This window comes from Harpegnathos saltator, unplaced genomic scaffold (assembly GCF_003227715.2).
Source record: "Harpegnathos saltator strain DR-91 unplaced genomic scaffold, Hsal_v8.6 scaffold119, whole genome shotgun sequence".
Taxonomy (NCBI): domain Eukaryota; kingdom Metazoa; phylum Arthropoda; class Insecta; order Hymenoptera; family Formicidae; genus Harpegnathos; species Harpegnathos saltator.
In genome coordinates this window covers 1,404,801-1,426,959 of record NW_020229894.1, presented here as the reverse complement: position 1 = coordinate 1,426,959, position 22,159 = coordinate 1,404,801, and the positions used below count along the sequence as shown (strand labels likewise).

The 22,159-nt window shown below is 48.1% G+C and overlaps 1 protein-coding gene and 1 non-coding gene across 2 annotated transcripts in view; both read left to right on the top strand.

The window, feature by feature from the left end:
- Positions 1 to 22,159, top strand: part of sprt (PDZ domain-containing protein sprite) — an 87,362-nt gene that overhangs the window by 59,265 nt on the left and 5,938 nt on the right. The window contains exons 4-8 of the mRNA XM_025304469.1: positions 793 to 900; positions 18,277 to 18,440; positions 19,392 to 19,577; positions 20,583 to 20,738; positions 21,291 to 21,443. Of these exons, the coding sequence (XP_025160254.1) occupies positions 793 to 900; positions 18,277 to 18,440; positions 19,392 to 19,577; positions 20,583 to 20,738; positions 21,291 to 21,443 (767 nt within the window). The remainder of the gene's footprint in view (positions 1 to 792; positions 901 to 18,276; positions 18,441 to 19,391; positions 19,578 to 20,582; positions 20,739 to 21,290; positions 21,444 to 22,159) is intronic.
- Positions 20,274 to 20,345, top strand: TRNAE-UUC (transfer RNA glutamic acid (anticodon CUC)). Its single transcript has one exon. It is a non-coding gene; the product is annotated as a tRNA-Glu (tRNA).

The following is a 22,159-nucleotide window of genomic DNA, read 5'->3' as shown; positions in this document are numbered from 1 at the left end:
GCAGCCCAGGCCATTTTCAAGGCTGTTTTTACGAATTTCTTTAACAGAAACGGTAGGACCAATGGACTAGAAATTTTCACCGTGTATTAATGTGTATTCAAAATATAAATTAAATTTGTTACTATCTACGTGGAAATCTGTATGGAAAGTATAACATAAAACTTTAAACGCGTTTGTCTGGAAACGTCATTTTCTTAAACTATCGACACGATTACGCAAAAACTACTGAACCGAATAACCCGAAATTTTTGCGCAATATACAGTAGACACGTAGTTTTCGCTCCTACCTCGAATACAGTTATATTTTATTTTATTCATTTTTTTAAACGTTTTTTTTTAAACGTAAAAAGATTACAAGTTGAAAAAAGTTCCATTTTCAATATTTTTTTTTGTACAGTCATTATTTTTCCAATCTGGGCTTCACTTCCTTCATTTTGGTACGGGCTATAACGGCAATCGTATGTTTTAAAAATCTTTCTCACTTTTTGGTTTCAGAGTAGTGAGAGACCCGGAATTATGTCGACATTTTTACCTATAATTACAAATTGGATCGGGGTTCTTGCGATTCAATAAAATTTATTTTATACTTTGCGCATTAATGAGTACACTGTGAACATTTCAAGTCCATTGATCTTACCGTTTCTGTTGAAAAAATTCGTAAAAATAACCTCGAAAACGGCCTTCCGCGTGTAATTCCTCCCTCAGCGACAAGTAGTAATAATTTTCGCCACGCTCTCATAAAGCCACGATTGTGCCCGCTAACGCCCGCGTATGATTCCGCGAATGTTTCAGACCGCGTTACACACCGGAGCCGGCAGCCAGCAGCAGCAGCAGCAGCAGCAGCAGCAGCAGCAGTTATTGGAGCCGAGAATGGCGCAATTGGAGACCTTGGAGGCCAAGGTAATACGAAAGACCCTCAAAGGCCGCGCAATCTCCCGGCGAAATTCCCGGGAAGTTGACTAGTCGCGCCTCTCGCGGTATTACCGTCGCGCCGCGAGAGATTCGGTTCGGGCCCAGGTAGTGCTGCGCGGCGCGCGAGGAATGTGCGCGATAGGAAGTCATCCCGCGTCCGCGTGCCTCTTCCTCCCTCTCCGTCCTGCGCTTTTTCAGGGATTCTTTTTTACTCTCTTTCTCTCCCCCGAACCTGCTCTCTCTCTCTCTCTCTCTCTCTCTCTCTCTCTCTCTCTCTCTCTCTCTCTCTCTCTCTCTCCCTCTCTCTCTCTCTCTCTCTCTCTCTCTCCTTGCTCGGCTGGCTGGCTGGCTGGCGGAACGCGCCGCGGCCGTATGGGAGCCGATTTTAGTGGTACCCTCGGAAGAAACCGAAGGCGATGTTTCGCGGTTATTGGCGGGTCCGCGTTATAGCCCGCCGGCTTCTTAAGCCTGTCCGACCGGTGATTTATATGCAGATGCGTGAGCCGAAACTCCGTTTCGTCCGGGGGTCCTCGGCGGGTCCTCCGGGCTCTTGAGATAGGGCGGGCGGGGGAGATGGGCAAGGAAACCGGGCCCTTGTGGGCCTCACGAGTGTACCATTAAAATTGCCCCGGCGCTCGTCCGCTCGTTCACTCGTTCGCTCGCTCGCGCGCGGATGTCCAGTGTCCAGTGGCGCAGGATCATCGCGCCAGCTCGCAGGATCATCGCGAGATTTTTTGCGGCCAGACGCGAGACTCTCTCTCTCTCTCTCTCTCTCTCTCTCTCTCTCCTTCTCGCTCTTTCCTTCCCCTTCCTTCTCGGCCGCGTTTTTCGACAACCACCGGCTTCCACCTTTTTGCGCCGTTTAAGTCGTCGGATTCCGCGCGGCTGATTGCAGGCGAGCGAGACAGAAAGAGAGAGAGAGAGAGATCCTCGGGAGGAGGCTGAAATTGAAAATTATGCGAGCCGCGACGCGCCATTAACTCGCCGCTCGTTCGACGCGACTCTCCCGCGAACTGTCGTCTAGCGAATCACCGCGCGGCGTGCTCTCCTCTCTCATCAGCCCTGGCGATTTCGCGAGCGAAGGGCGAGAGACGGGCGTTTCCGAAAAGTCGTTTGATCTCGCGTGCGCGCGCTCCTACAGAAATCCGACATTTTAGGGAAGGAACTGCGGCACTGCACGGACGTCGTCGCGAGAAAGCTCCTTGGACTTGGTAAATCGCAGGTTGTCGCCGAGGGGATGGTGCTCGGAGGCGCGCGCCAGAGCAAATATTTGCGAGCGGGAACGAAGTCGCGCGTCGTCGGGCCGACTAATTTATCCGACAAGCGCGATAACCGCGAGCACACGAGCGGGAGTTATCGATTGCGTTTCCGTTTAATAGCAGCGTTGCCATGACGTAGCGCCGTGTGTAGTTCGCTAATAAATGGCCGCGCTACTTGTAGTTAAGCGCAGCCTTAATTATCCCTCGCAGAAGGATCCTCGCAGCCACACCTCGATCGCCATGGGCGCAGCGGTAGTTGAAATAATACTGTGCGCTAATTAGCATAAGTACAATCGCCCTGGTCGTGTAATAGAACGTAATACGACGTTATCAATCACGTCTCGTTCCAGCAAGTATAAATCGCCATCGAGCGTTTCAATCGTTCTACCGCTTTATCAAACGGCGATGATATCGTTCAATGAGGTACATGTGAGGTACACACATGCGCGCATGTGTTCACCGATATTCATGCGCGCGCGATATAATTCGCGAATGAGACGGCCGTCGGATATTTTTATTTCGCGATCGATCGCAACCGATAATTATCGGCAGCTCTCCAGTGCTCCCGCTTCCTGCGAGCGCACGGATACGTGCAATTAAATCCTCAAATATAAAGAAGTGCATCTTTGTCGCGTGATATATGGGTGGCTGTTTTATTCGCCGCGATGAACGCGAGGGTCGGATTTATCGTCCGGCTCCGGAGGATCAATACTGAAAAGAGATTCCTCGTAATAACGGACGCGTCGACACAGATTGATCGATGTATCTGCGTTTTCGACGTATCTGCTCAGTTCGGTACCACCGAAAATCTACGCGACGCGCTTGCGGTCGCGCATTGCATCTACATTTCGACAATCATTTATTGATGAATCACGTCGGGAGGTGTGAAACAGTGGCGCACGAAAGAACGGCCGATATTTATCGGCCATATACTTTTACCAGCGTTCACGCGATCCTGTCTATTTGATAATAGTAATAAATATTTGCTCTCATTGGCGCGGTCGGTAAGGTAAATGTCCCAGTAATCGGACGGTTAAACGTAGGTCGTCACAAAAAGTACAATATATAATATTAAAAATAGTTTTGATATAAATATTTGCATTTATTCGAAAACTTAAGATTTCCTTAAGTAGAGAAAAATGATTTAAACCAATGGGACGAGAGTAGTCCCAGAAGTACCTGACCTAACAAAGAAAACGCAAAAAAATTTGGGAAAAATATCTTTATTTCTCTACATAGTCTCCTCATAGCTCAATACACTTTTCCCAGCGGTGTTCAATAGCTTCGATACCCTGTTTATAGTGGGAAAATCGTCGAGCTCCTCAAAATGGCCATCAAGCCACCTTGGTCCATTGTTTTGACTGTTCCTTCGTCTCAGGTGTGAAGTGATGGACCCATGTTTCATCCATGTTTATGAATCGACGCAAAAACTCGGCTTTATTGCTGCGAAACTTCGCCAAACACTCGACTGAAACATCCTCACGACGCTGTTTTTGCTCCAATCGCGGCACCCATCTTGCGCATAGCTTTCTCATGTCCAAATTTTCAGTCAATATGCGATGTACTTTTTGAAATGCACTTTTTGAAATGCCTACCATGTTTGCTAACTCGCGCACTTTCAGTCGACGGTCATCCAATACCATTTTGTGGATTTTCTTCACCATTTCTGGCGTGGTCACCTCATTTGGTCGACCACTGCGATGTTCGTCTTGGCAGCTCGTACGGCCTCGTTTAAACTCTGCCACCCAATATTTTACTGTTGTAAACGAAGGAACAAACTCCTCCAGAGTAGAATCTAGCTCCTCTTTGATATTGGTTGGACTGAGGCCTTTCAAATGAAAGTATTGTATCACATAACGATGACCAATTTTTTCCATGTTTACAAATTCACTGAGAGCGTTCACTATTGATGGCTGCCAAACAAATACTAAACAACGTAGCGTCGTCAAACTTCAAACTTAAGCTTTATTTAAGGTTGGTATTTTCTACCATAGTCATTCTTTTCAAACAACAACCACCATCTATACGTCAGAGATCAGGTACTTCTGGGACTACCCTCGTATATATCTATTATTATTACTATTATTATTATTATTATTATTATTATTTAATTAATTTTTATTTAAAAAAATTTTTATTACAAAAGTACCAAATTGGGTACATTTTTCTCCAACTAATCATCAAATATTGGAGCTTATTTTTCAATATTATATATAATTATTACTTTCATTCATATTGTTAAAATAAATAGTAAATATTAGTATTAATAGTAAATAGTAAATTTGTTTTCAAAGTGATCGGATACTGGGATGTGCCCGGCCATTACGTTTACCTTAGTAAACGTCTTTGACGAAGAGAGAATACGCTCGCTTGCGACTCGGTAAGAGACGAGAATTGCGCGCGCTCTCCTGGGAGGGAAGGATAATCCGGCCGGCTCTCGGTTTTAATTTATAGCTGCACCTTGTGATATCCGTAATCGCGTTGCGTATCTGCTCCGTAATCTTACCCCGATACACGGGTGTTTCTAATCTCGGCCTTCGGCACGTTGCTCGCGACGTTAACTCGGAACGACGAGAGACGCGGCGAGTCCTCGTCATTTGCGCCCGCGATGCACACGCACGCACACAGACTGCCGTCGCTGTGCGTGTATCGAGAATTGTATTTTGATAAATGCGTATCCGCCGGTCATTATTTATCATTCGTTCGCGCTAGGCCCTTCGCGCATTGCGAGTGGATCCATCGGAACCCGAACAACGGACACGCCCCGTACCACCGCGAGAGAAGACGTTCGTCGAGAGAGAGAGAGAGAGAGAGAGAGAGAGAGAGAGAGAGAGAGAGAGAGAGAGAGACCGAGCGATCCGGTTTCCTAACCGGCGTCGTTAAGAGGCCCACGTCGGCCATATTTCCAGCCGCTCGTTGCACAATTCGACATCGATCGATCCGCGCGAGCGTCCAGTCGCGGAAACGTCGCGGAAAGATCTCGGTGATTGTCATTTTCTCGGCTCGCGTCGGGATGGCGACGGCCGATTCGACGTTCTCTTGCGACAGAGAGGACGCAGAGCGACATAAATACTCCTCGGCCGGCAAATTGCACAAACGAGCACTCAGGAGCAAAGGGATAGAGATCGAAGGGCCGAACGTAATCTCCTCGCGCCGTCTGAAATTTCGAATGTCCGGGTCGCGGATGTCGAATTCGCAGTCCACTCTCGTGGCTTCCGATAAGGCGATAACGAGAGTGCATTTACAGCAGTCTCGATTCTCGAAGGATGATCTTTGACTCGGGCGCGGTGTTCGTAACGCAAACGGGTTTGCTCGTTTTAGAAGGATAAGGAGGAAGAGAGAGAAAGAGAGAGAGAGAGAGAGAGAGAGGTAGAGAACTCTTATTCTCGAGGAGCTTCCGACTTCTCCGATATGATATCTATCGCGATATATTCACGCTCGAGCGGATCTCCGCAACATTGCATTTTGCTTTCACGAGGTGAAGGAGGCGAGGAAAGAAGAGGCGAGAGGCACGCTGCGCGCGCGCGCGCGCACACACACACACACACACACACACAAGAGGCTCGATATGAATAATGAAGAAGGACGTCGACTCGAAGAGAGGAGGAGGTTGCATCAACGTCGCCGGCGAGAATCCTTGCCAGGAGCCGAGGACGCTCTTAAGGCGGTTGATCCCCGCCGAGCAAAGGGAAAGGAAAGATCTTTTATCCGGATTCTCGCGTGTGCGCGAGAAACGGAAATGTATTGAGAACTCTGTCCCAATTTCATCATGAGTCGCAGGAGCGACGCGGTCGCCACTGCGAGGAGAACCCGACGCGAACGAGAGCGCCGCCTAATTTTCACGCATCCGCGAGAGATTTCCGCAAATAGCGGTATCGTGTCGCTTAAATATGAACGAATAGAATATTTTACAGCGTAAAGCGAGGAGAGATGTGGAAACACGATCGAACAGATGCGAGAGAGATGAAAAATCTATATTTTTATTCGCGGTGGGATTATACTCGTGGGGACTTATACTTAGGCGGCTTTGAGACCAGGTTTTCTCTTTTCTTTTATAACAACGTGCGTTGTGTTGTTTTTAACGGTCGACCGCGCGAATATCGCGCGGCTCTTATTGTTGGGAATGAAAATAAACAAGCGTCGATTGTGGGGGATGTAACGAGAAACCAACGGCGTGATGAAAAATACGAATCTCTTTGCGATTGTTGATCTTATTCGAATGTATATAGATATATTTAGGTATACGCGATGAGAGACACGCGCTCGGCATCATCTCCGGAGAGCGGACAGGAGAATCTGAGTGCCTGCAGGATCCGGAGCGGCCCCGCGAACGGGACGCTCTCCGATCGTGTCTGCTGATTTCGAAATTTCTCGCCGTGAAAAGAGAAGTTAGGTCATAATACGCCCTTGGGCCCAGACAGATCTGCCGAGTGAGATTGCGGTCTCGGGAGTCACTGCCCTTGGCTGTCTGTACGCCGATGTTTTCGAGACCGAGTCCTTCCTCCGGCGGCTCTCTTAAAGTTATTGCCCTTTGAGAACGCCTCGCTGCGTGTAATTGCATCGGGCTTTTGTCTTGCGAATCGAGAAACCGATGAAAACAGGGAGATACGTTCACGGTCGACAGATCGCGATAAATCTCAAAGAACAAATATCAAAAGTTCGATGTTTTAATCTTATCCAATTCTTCGAATAAGTCACAGATCGATCTTAGAAAGAACATCGTTGATTTTATTACTTGGTCGAACTAATTAATGATTTGTTTGTAAAGATCGATATTCAAGTCAGGCCCATTTTTTGCTCCGTGACATCGTCATCTTTTTGCTCATCGTGATAACTCTCGAGAAATCGGTAGTCAGGTTCAATTTAGAAACGATGAAGTTTACAGTCGCCGATTCTTTCGTTCCTTTTTTTTAACGGCAAGTGCGATATTTTGCGCAGCCGCGAATTCTGTCTTCTCGTGGAGCGACGCATCTCACAGTCGTAACGATCGTCCGTCCAGTCGTCGCATCGCCGAGGCACGAGGTGAATTATCTCGGAAACGTCGGCCCTCTTCCATGCAAATTCCGCAATAAATTTCCGCTTCCTGCGTGTCCTCCGCCGCCGCCGCCGCCATCGTTTTTGCCGTCCCTTTGCCGCCGCGTGCGCGTCGAGAAATTTGCGGAATGCCCCGGGAGGTTTCGCAGCCCATTCGTTTCCACTTCCGCGCCAGCTGGAGCTGAGAGAGAGAGAGAGAAAGAGAGAGAGAGGGAGAGAAAGGCGTTAGATGCGATCTGAAGGTAACACTTACACGTGGCCGTGTCTCTATTATCTCGTTATTTAGAGGGCCATTATGGCGCCGTGTACTTCTCGCGCCGACCGGTATCGCGACGAAGGAGGCGGTCGGCAGCGCGCTCTCCATCGCGGCTTTGCATCCTCGCGTTTGTCATTTCAATTTTCCGAGTAGTGTCTACGCGTGGGCGGAAAGATACCGAAGATAAATCGACTCGTGGAAAACGTTAGTCGTTAGGACGATGCCAACGACAGCGGGACTGTGTTAACACATTCTTAACCAATCGTACGAGGCGAGGTGCCTCGCCGCTCGAGGCATTGTCGGGCAATTCACGAGTTATCTCGTGTCTCAACAATGATCGCAACAAGACTGCGGCAACAACAATGATCGAAACAAAGCTTGAGGAGAAGGCGATGTTGAAAGCGGCAGAGGGTGCTCGGCGATTAATCCGTCCTTAAAATATCTGTAACGGGTCTAAATATACTCGACGTGAAAAATCCACCCTCGTCCTCGGGTCGTTCGCGCCTCCTCGATGCCGCTTGTTTTCTCTTCCTTTTCTCTCTTTTATCCTTCTTTTCCTTCTCAATCCGGCTGTGATCCTGCATCGATCCATTCCTCAGGATACGCCAGTCGTGCGCGATAAGGAGGCACCAAGGAGCGAGCATTCGTTCGCGTCGACCTCGTCCTCGCGCGAGACGTCCGCGGAAAGAAAGCGATGGAATCGGCAACTTTCGAGCGCGAGGAATTATCGCGATTTCGATCCAACGCGCGCGCCGTGTTCCGTTGGCGCGTTGGTTTCTCCTCTCCACCCGCTCGCCCTCGAGATAAATGTTGGCACCGATACATCGCGCCTCGGGTCACGGGCTCGCCTCTTCTCCTCCTCAATGTGCTCCAAGACAAATGCTCCTATCGATGCGCCGATGCGTCGTATCTCGCTGCGCTCGTCCTTTCCCTCTCGCTCTTTCTCTTCTTCTGTTTTTATTCTCTCGCCCGTGCCGCGTGTTCGATCCGCAGCCTGGAACTTTTCTGCCGATACCGCGCGATTTGCGATGACTTCGCGCCCTTTTTCCCCCTCGCTCACGAGCGAACGTATGCGGCGACGTATGTATTGTGTCTTGTGCGAGCTACGGGAGGACGGTCGAACGTAGATGTATGAACGTCACACATCGTGTACCTCGAGGGAAGACGATACTTGACCTCATCGAGATTGTATTCATTTTCAGCAAGACTCGTTTCTTTCTTTTTATATTGGTTATTCGTACGAAAGAGTAATAGCAGCGATATCTGCTACTGTAAGACTGTAAGACTGTTGTCATTAATATCATAGTAGTATTTATTAGAAAAATCTCATTCCTTCATTTTTCTACAGCTTCCCTTCGATCGACGCTCCGATTCATTTCCCCAACGAGTATGCGTGAGAATAATAAATGAGTAGTCAGCCGTATTTACTCGGCGACGTCGCGCTCGCCCATTCGCTGTCGCGTCGTAATCCAGCGATGTTCCCCGCCGTTCTTCCTCGTTGTCGCGAATTTGTAGACGAAGCGCAGCCTCCGGAGTACGAGGGCTCGTCATCAGGGGGGATGAGCTCGCAGGAGGCTCGCAGGGTCGTTCACACGCGACAAACGCGCCCTCGGGAATTCGCCTCGTCCTCGCACACGTACGCGCGCGGGACGTGGCTCGCGAACAGAATAGGTAGAAACTCGCGGCGGGAGATTTCGACCTTCGTGCGAATCCAATTGAGGATACCTACCGTCGCCGACCATAGGGACGGTAGGTGGAAATAGGTAGAGGTAGTGTCTGTGCGAAGTTGCGTAGTTCTCGTGTAGTCCCTTTCTCCCTCCCCCCCCTCTCTCTCTCTCTCTCTCTCTCTCTCTCCCTCTCTCTCTCTCTTCGTCCGCGGGTTAAAAGACCGTGGATCCAATTATGGCACGTGCAATCAGGCATTTGCGGCCGGTTCCATCCGCCATTGCCGCCGGTCAACACACTTCGCGCTTGATAACTTTCCCGGCTTCTTCAGCGTAGTCGAGTTTTCGCCTGGTCTTCATATCGGGGGAAAAAGCGATCGTTTAAACTGAGGAGTCAACCGCACATGACATCAGCGGAGGAGTTTTATGTGGAGTCTCCGAAATGAAACGCAGACGAGAGAGGTTTGCGCAAAGTCTGGGAGGAGGTGGAGGAGGAGAGGAGCACCTCGCGACTCGATTCGCACCATCAATCTCGAGTCGATAACCGAAACTCACTTTGCGATACGCTCTCCACATCAATGCGCAACGTGCGAGTCGCTCCAGGGCTGCTCGCCGCCGAGATCTTCGGTCAGTTGCTGCTGAGGAAAAGAGATGAAGAGAAGAAAAAACGGAAACACGTCCGACGATTTATGGTATCGCCGTTGCTGATCTTCGGACATCGCGCAGGTGGCGAAAAGCCGTGTTTATGGAAAGCAGGCACTTCGCGATAAAGGCCGCATGCACGGGGTACCTTTTGTCGACTTGTACGTAGGCCGGGACCTGCGTGAATAGTGAATACATTTCGTATGAACCCGCTGACCTCTAGCCGAGGGAGACGGACGGAGTCGCTTTGTCCTTTGAACCACGTTTCTCCTTTTATTTCTGTCTATCCCTCTTCGGCCCTTACGATGTCGTGTTATCGGTTCGCGCGGACTCTCGTAGATGTTCCCTCGCGTTTCCAGACTCCCAGCCAAAGATGCGATTTCACGGCATGAGGAAGAGACACAGCATGCCGCGCGCGCGCGCGTCTCGTTGCCTCGCGGGAGCAAAAAGTTCGTCGCCACTGCCGCGCGTCCACAACGATTAACTGTGAACAATCCCTACCTGGCCGCTGCTACATTATTGTTCCCGAGTACTCCGGCGTTTTTCCCGCCGTGGCAAACAACATCGGTTTCCGGGAAACCTTCTCAGATGGAGAGAGGCGGAGGAGGAGGCGGCGCACAACGGTCCGAGATGAGAAACCGTCCGCTTTCACGGAAAAGGAAACGCGCGTCGACGTCGAGAGCCGCGTCTCTGATAATGCTCGTGGCTCAGGATCCGGATGACTTTCCAGCCGATGATCCTGGGAACTGCCAGGCTGTCGGCTGCTTATCACCGCGTGGGCGGCTTAATAAATCGTGGAAAAGACGCCTCCGACGACAATGATGGAAATTAATTTCTCGGACGAAGTGCGAGCGTTCTCCGGGAATATATAAATCACGCGCGAGGTAGATATCGCGAGTGAAAAAAGGGAAGAGGAAAAGAGGAGCTAACAATGAGACAGACAGGAATCAGAGCGCATCCTCGCATCGTCGCTTGAGCAGTGTCGTGAGTGAAATATCTCTCTCTCTCTCTCTCTCTCTCTCTCTCTCTCTCTCTTTTTCTCTCTCTGCGAGAGAATAAGTCCGAGCGAGCGTAAAAGAGTGCGATTGGCACGATTGACATGATTCGTTCCGCGCATACTTACGCAACTCGCAACTTACGGGATCTTTGCAAGGTTGGGAAAATTATTTTGTAAAAGTATCTAGTTACAGTTACAGTTTTTTCACTGAAAAAGTAACTAGTTACAGTTATAGTTATTTAGAAAGTAACGAGTCGTTAATTTTCAGTTACTTTTTTACAATAATTGTGCTATTATTTTAAATTTCGTAATTGTGTAAATTCCTTCAATTTTATATAAAAGTAGCTTGTTGATCATTATATATATTCCTCATATTGTATATAATTTTTACAAATTAAATTCATTAATTTAGATAAGCAATTCATATTTATTCTTTAAAAGCCTTAATAACAATTATAAGAAAGTGAATGAATTTGATGAGGATAATAAATACTAAAAATATTAAAAATAATCTTAACTTGAAAAATTAGATTTTTTCACTAAAAAATATATTTTATAAATAAAGCCTTACATTCATATATTTTCTTAAATTTGCAGTTGTTCTCATTTTCAAATTTTTGCTGTAACTAGAATATTTCTACATATGCTGGCCACGGCATTTTACAACCCTTCTCCGAAGATTGAGATGTTTTATCCATTGCTTGAATTTTTTATATAACTGAAACACGCAGCGCGCTTTATGCTGAGCGCAGATTATGTTTACAGATAAGGACTGTCGACGCGCGAGGGAAATGATCAATAGGCGTACAATTTTGTAAAAAGAAATACAGGTTGCGTTCAGAGAGGAGACTATCAGCGCTATTGCTTCATTTTATCCTTGTTTTACACCAATGAACAATAAAGATAAATGACGCGATGGCGCGTTTTCCAAATGCAGCCAAAATAACGTTTATTGGACATTAAGCATCGCACGTCGCGTTATCGTGCTGGTCAGCCAGAAACTTACGTTTGAAATATATAAAGTAACTATTAAATTAGTTATTAGTTCTCAAACAAATGTAACTAAATTAAATTATAGTTATAGATGGAAAAAACGGAACGAAGTTAAGTTATAATTACCAAAAAAAAAAAAAAAATAACTGTAACTGTAACTTCGTTACAAATAACGAGTTACTTTCCAACCCTGGATCTTTGCAGAACAAGGAAAGGGAGCGAATCACACGCGCGCGCATGCATCACCGTCTCTCCACGAAGAAGCTTGCGCGCTTCGCACGCCTGCCGAAAGGATGATATCGCTTTCGCGAATTAATTATGTAAAAGATCCCCCGCGTGAGCGTGAGCGCGTGTGTGTGTGTGTGTGTGTGTGCGCCTTGGCAATAGAATTATAGGGGAGCGCGGACTTTCAGGAGAAAGCAGCAGGATGCGATGCGCTGTCGCTGTGCTCTCCAATCGTATCGAGTCGCGTGCAAGGTGGAACAATGCCTACGGATTTGCAGACGGAACGGGAACTTTCGTATCTGCTCCTCGGGATTGTGTGTGCGCTCGCGCGTTTGCGCTCTAACGACCGTCCGGGTCAGCTGGAATTAATTGCCGATTCAGTCGTTATCTTTACACACATATCTTGTTTACGAGCTAATTGCGCTGGTTAGTCGAGTTCATCATTTATAGATGATGTCGGTCGAGCCTCCTCGGGCGCGCCTCTCTGCGTCTGCAACGCAGGAGGAGTCTTCAGCTTCGTTGGAAACGGGGACGGCGTGTCGAGCCGCCACTCCGTGGCTCCCGTTTCGCATCACAGGCAACAATTTCAGTAATATCCTTCCTGTCGCAAACAGCTACGCGTGATCGGGTAGAGTCAAACTGCCGTTCGCAAGTATTCGCGTTTAGCGGAAACTCGCGAGCGAGCGAGCGAGCGAGCGCGAGAAGTCCCGTTGGAGGTTGATGGTATAATTTAAGCAGCCTCGTAGGAGTGTAATTCGAGATTAACGCGCGTGTTTCTCCCGATTTTCAAATTACGCATAATGTGCCGTCTTGCCGGTTTAACCGTCTTAACGGTCTACAATTCAGCTCTGCTAATATTTCCCAACTGCGCGCATCGAGAGAGAGAGAGAGAGAGAGAGAGAGAGAGAGAGAGAGAGAGAGAGAGAGAGAGCGGGCGCTTCGTAATTCGCTTGAAATTGTGCAAAACCGAAGAATCGACGGGGAAACCGCGGCGTTGGGTTCGGTACCTCAGGCACCGCAAAAACGCTGCCGTAGGTAGAGACAATCGTTGTAAAAGGCCGTGCGGGACAGAATTTCGGCCGTCGCGAGTTAATTGGCCGCTGTCGGCGCGGCGCGTCGACTCGACTCGACTCGAGTCGCCTCGATGCGGCGACGGTAGTCTCGTCTGCTTCGAGACGTAATAGGATCGGCGCGGCTATTACCGGGCCGCGTTATCCTGCTGCGGGATGCCCTCGTGCCGTAAATCTCGGTCCACGATAATCCCACGGGTGGACGTCGAGTAGCCGGCCGACCGGCACGATGCGCACGAAGGAGAGCGCGTGACGAGCGAGAGGGGAGAAGTGTCGCGTCGGCTGGCTGGCCGGCCGACCGGCCGGCGCACCGCTTATCTTCCACGCGTGCTGGAAAACAAATGTACATGGATCCGCCTGATACACTAAATCAGCGACGGTGCTGAGGGTTTAGCACCGCGAGACGAGCGAGTCGCGACGAGTCCCGAGAAATTACCCGAGGAGGATCCGGGGACTCGCCGCTCTCTTCGATCGCGCACCTTCGATCGGTCGACGGACCGGCTCGAACTCTGAGCGACAGCGGGAAATTGGAAGAAAAATGTCGGATAAAGGAGCAAAGCTGCGATCAACAGGATTTGCGGATTTGGCGAACTCTCGGAGACGTCGGAGGCTCCTAGGAGGAGGTTCGTTGTTTCGTTTGTGGATTTTGCGATCGACACTTCGCTCTGGACTCGCGTGGACTCTTATTAGCTTTCGGAAGCTGCTGTTGAAATTGAGGGAGTTACATCGCGAGGAGAGTCACGTTCCGCCGAAATGAAAAGCGAAGAGGGAAGTCTCAAACTTTCTTCTCCCTCGCGAACTTTTCCGGAGAGGAACCCCGCTGCGTGCGCTCTGAGAAAGGAAAAGAAAACAATCGTCATGTTGCGTAAGGGGGAAAGAAAGAAGAAGAGAGAAGAAAAGCGCGCAATATCGATCACGACACGGTCGTGGCTTCTCGCGCGGCGCCGTTTCTTAATGAAGAATCATCGATTCCCGCGAATTCGTTCCACGTGCAGCACCGCCAAGACAGAACTCGCGAGTCAAAGGCTTCGAGACCTTCGACCCCTCGGGAGGTTCGGAGTCACGGTACCGCGGTTCTTGATACATGGTCCTTGAGAGGATACGCTGTCCCTCCTGGCGATGCAACGGAGGTCGATGTTTCCTCCGTCGCCGGCCGAGTGTGTGCCGTTCTCGTGATGGAGGCAGATGCGATATGGGAGTATCGTGGGCATAGTGTGTCTCGAACGAGACAACGGACCACCAACCGGGCGTCTCGGAACGACGACGACGATAAACCGGATGCATCTATTCCCGCGGGAACGTCCGTCGCCATCGTCGCCGCCGCCACGACTTGCAAAACTCCTCTCGAGCGGTTCAAAGTTCAACGATCCTCGCTCGCGCGATTTTTCTGTCGCCGCGCGCCCGACGAGAGATCGGCCCGCGAGGATCGACGAGTCTCTTTCTCTCGTAGGAATCGCGCGCACTCGATCGACGTTAACGCGGAGGAACTCTCGACGTAGATCCTTCCGCCGGGTTGATCCTTCCCGAGCGGATTTTTTCCACCTGCGGAGGTTACTTTCGGTACAGGCTGATGATGATTAATAGGCGCGCTCGCTGTGTTTCACGATGACTCCGCGACCTCTCAGATCCCTTCCGCGACGATTAATGGCTCCTCTCCAATGCATTTCTAAAACTGTGCGAACCACTTTTGAGTAATTCCCGATTTTTGAAAAGTATCCCCCGCTTTGTGATAGTTAATACGTTCGCGACATCGTGACCCACTGGTGGGTCACACTGGTTTATATTAATAGAATGGTGCGTGTCCACCGGTGGGTCACACCGGTATAAGGGAAAATTATCTCTCCAGGCCGTCATGACCCACCGGTGGTGGTGCACCTTCAAAAGTCAGTAAAATGCCTAAAAATTCATTGAATAAGACGAAAGCAAAGCCTTTTGTTATAAAACAAACGCAAAGAAACGATATATTAAAAAATAAATTGTGCGTCCTTTAGAGTGAACCAATGGATTTATTGATTGTCGCGAACGTGTTAAACATTTTGACAGCCGCGTTATATGGAAAATGTTTATCCGCCTTTCGAGGGCTTAAACCGTGTTTAAAGAGAGATGAACATCCCTGTGATACATAAATCCGTAAATCTTTCATAAATCTTCACATAAGCGTCCCATATTCTACAGCGTTATTAACATAGACTAATATCGACGAACATTTTTTTATAAAGCGATAATCTTCCCCCCGGAAAAGAATCAGAAATAAATAACGGATACATGGCGTTCAAATGTTAAATTAAATTTCTCACTCGATATCTTCGTTCCGAAGCGATTTTTGCACGAACATCGCCCGAACAGCGTGGGGGTGGCTGTCCATTACGGATCTCAAGCGCAGCCGCGGACGAAGAGAGACGCGCGGCAAGGTAAATCACGAATCGCGAGCAGTCGTCTTCAACGTCGCTCTGTCTTACCGGGGATATCCGGTTCGCGGTCGATTTTCTGCATACGCGCCTGGCTGGTGGTCCGCTCAACGCCAAGTGAGAGAGGCTTCATATCGGTCCACGGGTCTTCGTTGGTCGTTGAAGTCAGCTCGCGGGGCCAGCGTTGACCTTCTTGCGACGACCGGCGAAAGAGAGCGGAGGTGCCGTCTCCTCAAGGACCGTCGAGAGACGAGAGAGAGAGAGAGAGAGAGGGAGAGAGAGAGAGAGAGAGAGAGAGAGAGAGAGAGAGAGAGAGAGAGAGAAGGGGGGAGAGAGCAATGTCGTGTGCAGTACCGACGCTGGAAGCCCATTAAGGCCGAGACATCCCGCCCCGACCGTCGTCGCAAATCATAGGTTTAATGGAACGATAAATTTGTATTCATGCCGCGTGCCGATCCTCCCCCGCGGACCTCTTCTTCTTCTTCTTCCTCCTTCTCCTGGTCGTCGTCGTCGTCGTCGTCTTCTGCGATCTCCTCATGTTCGAGCTTCTCGTGTCTCTGCGCCGCTGAGGACGCTGAGGAAAATGGGGAGCGACGGGTACAACGGTGAAGGAGGAAGAGTATCTCGACGAGGTGGTGCGAGCACCTCGGAATCCGAATAATTGATAGTTGCGCCGGCCTTCCTCAGCCGGCACCTCCGACGCGAACGCCGTGGAATACACGCCGAGCCGGCCGGCTACAAACGAATGCACAGCGCGTGCACGAGAGAGAGAGAGAAAGAAGAGAGAGAGAGAGAGAGAGAGAGAGGCTCATCGATTTTATCTTTTATCGTTGCGAGTAATTTGTAGAGAGTGAGGGAGGTGGAGAGGACGAGAGAGGGAGAGAGACACCCGTCGTACGTCATATTTTCCGGTCCCGCGGATGCCATTAAACTAATACGGGATTAAAGATCCTGACATTGATATAAAATATAACGTTAGTACATAATATCTCATGTCACTGTGAAAAACGAAACTTTTACGTCCGTGTGCGTGTGTATACATGTGTACACGCACGCGCACGTACGCACGCATGCACGCACGTACGCACGCACAGCGTCCAACCCGTTTATCGAATTTTTTCCCGCGTTTGTGTAACATGATTTATTTGCGAAGCTATTAATCCCTCGGCTATCAACATTTTCAACGACGGCCGTCGCTCACTTTATAGCTGCGAAGGGCTAACTATAACGTTCGATGTGAAAATTATTCAATGCACGATAAAAGTTCTAAAGTTATCATAGCTTTCACTCTCTCTCTCTCTCTCTCTCTCTCTCTCTCTCTTTTCCTCCTCCTGCTCCTCCTCCTCCCCCTCTCCCTCTTTTTTATATATAAACGTTCGCAGCGGGAAGCGCGACGAGTAACGGCGCAGTTATAATTTTCTGCGAGCACGGGCACGATCGTTTATAAATATTCATGTCCGAGGAATTATTTGCAACGTCGTATCCGTCGTATCCCCTGGAAGACCTATGCCCTTCGTCGTTAGGCAAATTGCTTTGCTTGTTCGCACATGCGAAAATTGAGTATGTATAATGTGTCCATTATATCAAGAGGATGATAGTTGTTCACCCCGAGCTATACCACGGAGAAAAGTAGTTAATCAAATAGGCAGCCTTGAAGGAAGCGACCACGTGCTCGCGACTAGGGACGGGCGATGTTCGAAAATACATCAATGTTTAAAATATCGATTAATAACAAAAAAATTGAAATGACATCGATTATTTTCTAATTTTTTAGATTTAATCGATTGATCGATTAAATTTACGAAGTAAACATTTAAATTGATTAGCACCAGATTAAACGCTGCTAGGGGTGCGTTTGAAAACATCACTCGGATGCTCTCCTTGCTTACATGCTGGATGCGTTCTTAAATTCGCAACAGATGTAGCCGGGGTTATTCGATCTTTATTTCTCACTGAATGTTAAACAAGGATAGAGTGACACTCGTAGTATTCTCAGTATTACTAGAAATCCTCCTAAAGGATCTTGCACACTGGACGCGACTAGCGACGTACTATGAGCGATATCTAATGAGATCTTCTGTTTTAAGAAGAAAAAGCTTTCATTTCTTCTTTAAAACAGAACTCTCATTAGATATCGTTTATTGTTCGTCGCTAATCACATTAGTGTGCGAGGCCTTTAACTTGACATCTCATTTGATTGTTGATGTTTTCCATATGATAAGAGAACTAATTTTGGGAAGATAAGTGCTCTTATTAGGCAAAACTTATCAATAAAAACTGGACAACCCTATTGTCCATGACTGTACAATAGATGTAGTAAACTTTACACCTTAAAAAATTAATCAATCCGAACCTACTTTTGCAAGAATAATTGACCACGGTTGGCCAATTTCTTAAAACTTAAAGCTTATTATATTTATTGTAGATTCGGACTTAACGTTCATAAATTTTATTCACCGTATCTGAAAAAAATAAAAATCAGTTGCCAATGTTGAGAAAAAATTATCGAAACGTCGATTAACTGAGTAAAAATAAAATCATCTGAAAACATCGATTAATTGAAAAAAGCTGTCGGTTCTTTCGATTAATCGATGAAAATCATCCTACTCGCGACGTGCCTCTCGCTAGGAGAGCTCCTTCGATACGAACGCATCTATTTGCGATGCGATCGATAATCTATATTTTCCGTCGTATAGTATCGATCCGGCTCGACAGTTATTATTATCATTATTGTTGTTATTGTCATTAACCCAACGAAATCAAACGTCGGCTGTCCATTCTCGTCGTTTAATTTCGCTCACATACACACGTCGCAGATGGCCAGCATCGAAGTATCGCTGTCGACGACGCCGAGACGGAAGAAGGGCGGCAGCATTTCCGGAGGTGTCACGTCCCCCGCTGGTCACCGGAACAGGGATCACTATAAGGAACTGGACGCTCTCCGGGTTGCGCTGCGCGATAAAGAAAACATCATACAGACGTGAGTAATCGTGCTCGATCGCATCCGACGGAGTACGCGCCGGCCGATCACGTACCGATCCTTCGTTGCAACGATCGTGCGCGTTAATAATAAATGGCTGGCGAGCCGGGTTTGCGATATGCTCCGGCGGAAGAAGTTGGACGTTACCTGAAAGCTCTCATGACATTGAGATTCGAAGGCGCATATATGATCGCATGCGGCGAGAATCGCATAAGACCCGGCTGAAATTCAACGCCCTCCCTCCAGAAGACCGCGAGGGCTGTCTTGTTTTCCGTCGTGAAGAGGCGCGGGATTATTGTATGGAAATTTCAGTCGCATTATTAATAGACTGCGCGCAGTGTCTAATGAGCGTTCTACCTGAGTGGGTTTCTTTAATGGAGCACCTCCGTCGTTTAAATGCTCGCTTACGCAATCTCTGTTGTCATTAATTTTCCGCACTTTTTCCTCGTAATCTCCAGTCGCTCAGTCTTCTTACTTCTTTCCATTTTCTCAGTCTTTTACGCTGTTGTCGTTGTTTCGTTCATCTCGCAATCTCTTTCTTCTAAATAAATTACAATGATTACGCATCTTCTCGCATCTTCACCGAGGGAGAATCGTCCTCAAAGTTCTGCATGTGATGGAAAAATGTATTATTCAACAATACAACAGTAGAGGAGGATAATAGGACGGGGTAGAAGGAGACGCGAACGCGATAGAAAAATTTACAGAATCTCGAGAAGAGAGTCGCAGGTGATAGTCTCTTCAGATACGTAGGTAGTACAGGCAAGATAAGGAACTCTTCAGAGGGGCCTGTCGGTGCCCGACGTGCATTCCTGAGATCGAGGTACTAGTTGGCGAGAGGGCAACGGTGCTGGTAGTGCTGCTGCTGGTGGTGGTGGTGGTGGTGGTGGTGGTGGTGGTGGTACTCTTCCCAGTCACGATACGGCATTCGTGCCTTTTGTTATTTTTCAGGCTCAAGGGCCAGCTCTGCAACACGCTGAGCAATAGACTAGCATTACGCAACGGCGCGCCACCCTTGACCGAGGCCGACAGGAAAGCGGCCGAGGAGCGGCTTCAAAGGTTGCGACGGGACGCCGACAATAAGCGACTGGCTATTAAGAACCTGAAGCTGGCGCTCGAGCGTCTCGATATCACGGAGTAAGTATGAAATCGAGATCTCGCCGCTCTCGCTCGCTCGCTCGCTCGCGAGCACACGCTCATTCAAGCGCGTTATCGCGGCCTCGTGATTACTCGCTGTATGATGCCGGCGGAGAGGCGCGTGTATCCGCGCGCGAGGTGCCTCGCTATAAATACGACGGAGTGCGGATGAAATCGCATTTAACGTCTGTATACGACATAATGCGAACAAGACGAGAAGCCGCATCTATGTGTAATTATGATAATACGTTTCGTTACGATAGAATATACCGCGGCTCGCGCGTGCTCGCGCGTGGAGCTGACATTTAATTACTTCATTCTAGCGCCGTCGTCGCGTCCAAGTTATCATTGATGAAGCGGTCAAGGTGTTTGATCATCGTCTTTGGACGAGCGTTCTGTTAGAGGTGACTGTCGGTTTGTTGAATTTAGATTTGTTGAGTTACATTGTTGAGAAGAGTACTGTTGCCGCGAACTACTATATATGCGAATATATGACGATAAAGGAAGGACTAAAAGGAAGTAGCCGATTTATCCGTGCGGGAAAACAATCGCGTTGCTGTTGCTCTCGATTTCTATTGAATGCAACATATTCAAATTTTGCACAATTATTGGACAAAGTGGAACATGAAATTATTAGTGGGAAGAGTAGTTTCTTCCTGCTAGGGATGTACTCCTACAAAAGCTACCGTTATAAGATCCCATATGGTCTAGTGGCTAGGATATCTGGCTTTCACCCAGGAGGCTCGGGTTCGATTCCCGGTATGGGAAATTTTTTTTTAAACCGCTGCTTCGTGTTTATTAATAAAAATAATTCCATATGTATGCGCATATACGAGGAAAATTTTTCAATTAATGAGATCACAATAAAAAAATAAAAGACCACTTGAGATCGTACGATAACGAATAACGAGAGAAAGTTTTCCAAACTTATCTTTGCGCTTTATCTTTGCGTGAATTTTGTAATGTGACGTGAGTGATTTAAATTCGTGTGATCATTCTTTTCAGCAATATCGACGTCCGAATACAACAGGCGGAATTGGAGTACCGACTGGGCCGCGAGGAACTCGAGCTGCTCACTCTTCACGAGGAGAGCAGAGCCCTTCAAGCCGCTCTGGAATTGGCTGAAACTCAAGAGAAGCAAAAAAACGACACGATATTCAGGTACTTACGTGATCTCATGCATCGGGACTTTTTCGAAAAGTTTCGAAATTCACCGGAGGACGAAAATTTACCGGAAAACACTCGTTATCCTCAACGCTTGATTTATTCACTCGTTAAACACCATAATTACTTTACAAATGCTTTTAGTTGAAGAGTCAATTTATTTATCTTCTAAAAATTAAAAATTAGTATTAAACCTATTTTGTATTTGTAGATCTAACTGATTAGTGCCGAAAATATCAAAATTCAATGGAAAAGAGCGTCCTGTCAATATGTTAGCCGTTAATGATTTAATATTGATTAACCTAGATAATTGAATAACCTAGATAATGAACCTAAATGAATATTGATTAACTGAAATAATCTAAATTAAATGTTACTGTATTCTATCAACTTTTAAGGGATTAAGGGAATATCTCTACACGGTCTAGTTTTCCGTTCTTTCCCCAAAATAGATAAATATAAATATATATAAATATCTGAAAATTCTCGTCGAGAGGAAAAGGAGGCTGCTTCGACATCGGCTTTAAATCTCGCCCGCCTTGCTTGCAGCTGCATCTCCGGCTCGACACAAGTCACGATTCACGCGGTGGAAGTCAGCGCGGACCCGAAAAGTCCCCGATTCGGCGCCGGGCCCAGAGAGGATGCGATCGGCCTGTACGTCGACTGGGCCGTGGAGGATTCCGGTCTCTGCAAGGGGGACAGGTTCGTATTGTCGTGCCGGCAGCAGAATTCGCAAGTCATCGAATAAACATCGCGCGCGGCCATGCTCGCCGCCGCTGTGTACAAAATTCGCAGGTGAAAAATCCGTCAATGGATCGATCGTACGTCTCTGACGAATCCGGCCGGCAGAATCGGCCGGATTGAAGAAGCGTACGGTAACTAATTGCGAGTTTCGCAGCAATAATTACGACTGAGGCTGTTACGAGGCTTCCGGGCGCGTAAAACCGCGCCGCCGTAAATCGAACGCCGCGCTTTTGTCGGCCGTTTTGTCTTTTAGCGCTCTCACCTCCACGACGCGATGTTACGACGCGGACGAGACGAGGAGAGACACTCCTTCGCGCTCCTGTGAAAAGGCGGCCGTGCACGTAACCGCCCCGCAGCTAACCGTTCCATTTCGCGCGCTCTTTAATCACCGTCTAACAGGAGCAGAAAAAGTCGTGTTTCTCTGTCGACGTTGTAGCACACACGCACATACATGACATACGCACACACACATACATATACTCACACAACGCCACGCGTTGCTCTCGCAATTCATGCTCCGGAACAACACGTCGCCTCCCGATGAATCATGAAGCCGTCGCCGTCGTCGTCGAGCTTCGTAAACGAACCTCTCGTTCGTAATTCATCGCGACTCTTGCAACCTCTCCGATTAAATTTGTAGTTAGCGGAAGTAGTTTGCGAGTATGTCGCGCGCC